The 4621-nt window shown below is 46.9% G+C and overlaps 1 protein-coding gene across 1 annotated transcript; it reads right to left on the bottom strand.

Annotated features, from left to right (window-relative positions):
* LOC8070496 (cyclin-dependent kinase inhibitor 4) lies at window positions 378–4188 on the bottom strand. The gene is made up of 3 exons (XM_002464454.2): window positions 3717–4188; window positions 992–1195; window positions 378–848 (listed from the first exon to the last, which is right to left on the bottom strand). The coding sequence occupies exons 1-3, from the start codon at window positions 4019–4021 to the stop codon at window positions 782–784; spliced, it is 576 nt and encodes a 191-aa protein (XP_002464499.1). The 5' UTR covers window positions 4022–4188; the 3' UTR covers window positions 378–781.

Here is a 4621-nt window from a genome sequence, read left to right as displayed (position 1 = left end):
AACAAGGCTCAAGAGAGAGAGCTGTGCCAGGCAGCGCAACATGCCCGAATCCGGTCATCACAGCAGCCAAAGGGCACTGTGAGCTTGCACACGCAGTGAAAGGATCAGCCACTAAGCACAAGTGGAGATCAGCCCACAATGCACAAAAGTTTGCGAGCATGCACCACTGGCAAGCATTCACCAATCATCAGATGGAGGACTCCAAGCAGGCTACAAACTCTCATGACCATGGCAGCAACCGAGAGAATGCAGGAGCAATTGAGCATAGCAAATGCAAAGCATGGCCAGCAATAATGACACAAGCAGCAGCATCCTGATGCCTGAGAGAGAAGATGCCACTGCCAGTCATGGAAGGGCACAGCACAAGGCCCCAAAAGTTCAACCATGGCAGCCAGCTTTGCAGATACTGAGATACAAAGAGCAGGATCGTACACAAAAATTACATCAACTGCAACATCACAGACGACAAGTTATTAACAACTATGATAAAACATCATTATCTAGCTCTAGTTCACTAATTCAGCAACTGGTAACAGGGTGATAGGTTCCTTACAGAATGAGCTGTTAAGGGTTACATTGGAGTTGAGGGAACAGATCAGGGTGTTGTAACTCAGCATCAGTTCTGTACTGTAACACACGACAATTAAGGCTACAGGCTAACACTAAGTTTTTACAACAGAAACAAAGCTAACACAACGGTATGCGCCACTGCCACGACACTGCGGTGGTGGAGGGAGCGGAGGTGAGTTCCATGCTGCTGCTCTCTTGTCCTCTGAATCAATCAGTCTAGCTTCACCCATTCAAACCTGCCTGGGAGAGGGCAGTCATTTACAGGATCAAAGTTGTACCTGAAGATTAAGCCATACATCATACATGTTTGTGGTTAGTGCAAGGCATCATCAAGAAAAGCATAAGAATAAGTTCTAATGAATCAAGAATCGACAAAACAGATTATGTAACTGGTTAACTGAATACATAAGAGGCCACGTACTTGTCAATGAAAGCCTGTTGTTGGCGTCGCTGTTCAGCAGCGAAGTACTCATTCATCTCCCTTGAACTTGGGACGGCGTGCACCGGAGGAGCTTTCACCCTGCGGTGGGAAGAGTGATTGGATCTTGTTGTGGACCCGGGAGTTCTGGGAGTGGCAATCATCTCAGAGTTAATCAAGCTGCAGGGCGTCGTCTCCCTGGTACCCCTGCAAGCAACAAGGTTAGTATACATGAAAAGTCTGAAGCCAATTCCATACAAAGCAAGGCCAATTCTCTAATTCCGATGTTACACCAGACAAATTCTCAACAAACAAACAAAAAAATGTCTAAAAACGTAATACAAAACCATTAGTAAGGCCTTGTTTAGTTCCCAAAAAATTTTGCAAAATTTTTCAGATTCCCCGTCACATCGAATCTTTAGATACATGCATGAAGTATTAAATATAGACAAAAATAAAAATTAATTACACAGTTTAGTCGAAATGGACGAGACGAATCTTTTGAGCCTAGTTAGTCCATGATTGGATAATATTTGTCAAATACAAACGAAAATGCTACAGTGTCGATTTTGCAAAATATTTTGGAACTAAACAAGGCCAGTATGCACATCATCATCATTTGTGGTCCTGCAAATCTACCATTCCTCTCGATATCCAGCTCAGGTACCATAAAAAGGCTAGCCGACAACAACCAAGCATCCAGCCAGAGGAAACAACAAAATGGTTAGGACTAGAGAGCCCCAACTCGCAGCCCCATGTGTAGGTAAGGCTCACTCTCGCCCGAGACGACACCGAAGGCAGGCGAACCCCAGAACCGAAACTGCATGAGGTAGGCAAACAGTGGCCCAGCAACATGCACCTGGCTTGGCTATGCTCGGAGGTGGCCACTGATGCAGCATGATTTACACAAACACACGCACTGTTCAGATCATAGTAGTGCACACCTCCACCCTCCAATTACTGTTTAGGCTGCCATACATGGAGGGCCCAAAGGGATTAGAGGCTCAGGTTCACTATTGTTCCGTACTATGGTCCCTCCTTTAGGCGGTGCACCCATCACGCCATGGCTAGGGCCTTGTTTAGTTCACCCAAAAAGCAAAAAAATTTCAAGATTCTCCGTCACATCGAATCTTGCGGCACATGCATAAAGCATTCAATATAGACGAAAGCAAAAACTAATTAGACAGTTTAGCTGGAAATCGCGAGACGAATCTTTTGATCCTAGTTAGTCCGTAATTGGATAACAAACAAACGAAAGTGCTACGGTACCGAAATCCGAAATCTTTTCGGAACTAAACAAGGCCTAGAGCTGCAAACGGCACGGGTTAGCCAATAGAAGCGCTCTTGGATAGTACTAGCAATCCTACTAGCATGCAACCCCCACACCAAGACACCACAAGTGCCCCGAGATGGTGAACCAAGAACGACAAAAGAAAAGGCACAGCATAAGCTGCTGTCGTTCATCTCTCTCATGCGAGCAAGTGCCCCCACAATGGGGGTATACTTGGCTGCTCATAGTGCAATGCATGTAGCCAGCGTTCAGTCTACAAACTATAGATGGGGCTAATCGTAGCAGGGCTAAACATGGATTCTGACCTGTTTAGGCAGGGAAGAGGACCACTTGTGCAAGTAGCAGGGCCAAAAACATTTGCAAACAAGCTCGTGATACTGTCAAAAACATTTATATCAAGAGCTGAGCAAAGATATGACGTACTCCAGTTTCCTTATCTCGAAATGTTCTTCCATCCCCTAGCTCCAGCAAGGATAAAAAAGAAAAAAAGAAAAACCTCTAGTACCAGAAGGGGAGGGAGTCCCACTCCCTTTCACCTCAAACATTTAATGGCGGTGCCAATTTGGGGCCATGGCCCAGGAAGAGACCTTGCAAGGACATGCCATTTCCTCGCGTTCCAGAACCCAGAGTGACAGGCCAGTGGTGAGAGAGACCCAAGCCAGAAATGAGGCTGTGAGGGCGAGAGCAGAGGGCGCTTTTCCGGGGGGCGGAACAGAGAAATTTCTTGCGAAAAGTGACGAGGGCTTTTGATTGGTAAAAGATTTGAGGGGTCCCCGACTACTCGTCTCGTCTCCCCCAAGCAAAAGAAACAGGGGGCGTGTGAGTCCATGGGTAAGGGGAAAGAACAAGGGGAAAGGAGGCCACTTTTCCCTTCCACTATGGAAAAGGAGGACGCCATGGCTGGCCACTGCAAGAAACCCCACTAAGCTAGTGGATTAATCCAGCTCTGGTACAATATTGAGCACAACTAGCTTGCTGCTGATTCAAACCAAGCGAGAGGAAAAAAAAAGGCCCTTTATGGAGTGAAATTGGACGGCGGCAAGCGTTTGCAGGAATTTGGGGATAACTTTTGTTTTCAGAAGACAACGCAAGAGACACCGCCGAAAATTTAAGCGGAAGGAGAGCACGGCAAGAATTAGCAAAATAGGGGTTCCTAGAACAGAAAAAATTCGCAAGAAAGCATATGAGCTTTACAAGCGTGTCGGGGAAATTTGCATGAGTCCCAATTTGAAGCCGAACGCACCGCGCGAAAAAGGGGAAGGAAAACACCGAAAACATTCAAATAGAAACGCATAGCGCCACTTTCAACTTTCTGACACAAAAAAAATCTTGGTACGACATATAATCCCCCCTAAACCGCAATCCGCTAATCCCCCCCTAATAAACCCGAGCAAGCAACCCAAGAACGCGGCAGAAAATTGGAAAAAAAAAACTCACCTCTCCATGGCCTCCAACTCGAGCATGTTCTCCCCGTACGACGCCTCCACCTCCTCCTTAGCGGCGGCTGCCGCGGCCGCGGCCTTCCTCCTCATGGGCGCTGCTGTTGGCGGCAGCTTCTCGAGCCTCCGGCTCCTTAGCTCCAGGTACTCGCCGCCGGCGCCCTCCTCCCCCTGCGCCTGCTGCTTCTGCAGGCGCTGCAGCGCGAGGGCGCGCGCGCGGGTGCGGACTCCGAGCGGAGCGGAGGACACATCCATGATGGCGACCTCGCCGGAAACCTTGACCTTGCGCATGTACTTGCCCATGACCCTGCGGGGCTTGGCAAGCTAGGGTTTCAAGGAGGCCCTCGCCGGGTGTACAAAGCGATTCTGTGCGGCGGGCGGGGCGGCAGAGGCCAGGGGAGGTGGGGATTAAATGGTAGGCGGGGCGGGAGCGGTGTACACAGGAGGAAGCCCGGGAATAATGAGGAGGACAGGAGAGGGAGGGGTGGGTGTTGCTATTTAGAGGGAGGCTTTAGGTAAGAGAGAGGTGGCCTACGAATTTTCTTTTAGGTCCTCTTTGTAATATGTATTTAGTGTTTCTTTTTTTTTTCTGAAAATGAACTTATTTTTTACACATTTTCGCTATGGTTTCTATAGAATTCCTACATTTTTAGGAGCCTTTATTTTGATTCTATAATTGGGAGAAGTTAGAGCTTTGTGTTTTTAAGTGGTTTATTTTTTTTAAGGATTTTTCAATAATTTATTCTATTTTTATTTTGTAGATTATATATAAAAGGAGGGTACATTTAAATAGTCATTTTTAATGTATTCTTGTATTAAGACGAGGACTACAAAAGAGTAGGTGTTTTTTTGTGGCGAGTTATAATAACATACTAAACTGCAAACCACGTTGGATAATCAAAA

This window comes from Sorghum bicolor, chromosome 1, assembly GCF_000003195.3.
Source record: "Sorghum bicolor cultivar BTx623 chromosome 1, Sorghum_bicolor_NCBIv3, whole genome shotgun sequence".
Lineage (NCBI taxonomy): Eukaryota > Viridiplantae > Streptophyta > Magnoliopsida > Poales > Poaceae > Sorghum > Sorghum bicolor.
The sequence above is the reverse complement of the archived record's forward strand: the minus strand, read 5'-3'. Positions and strand labels throughout refer to the sequence as shown.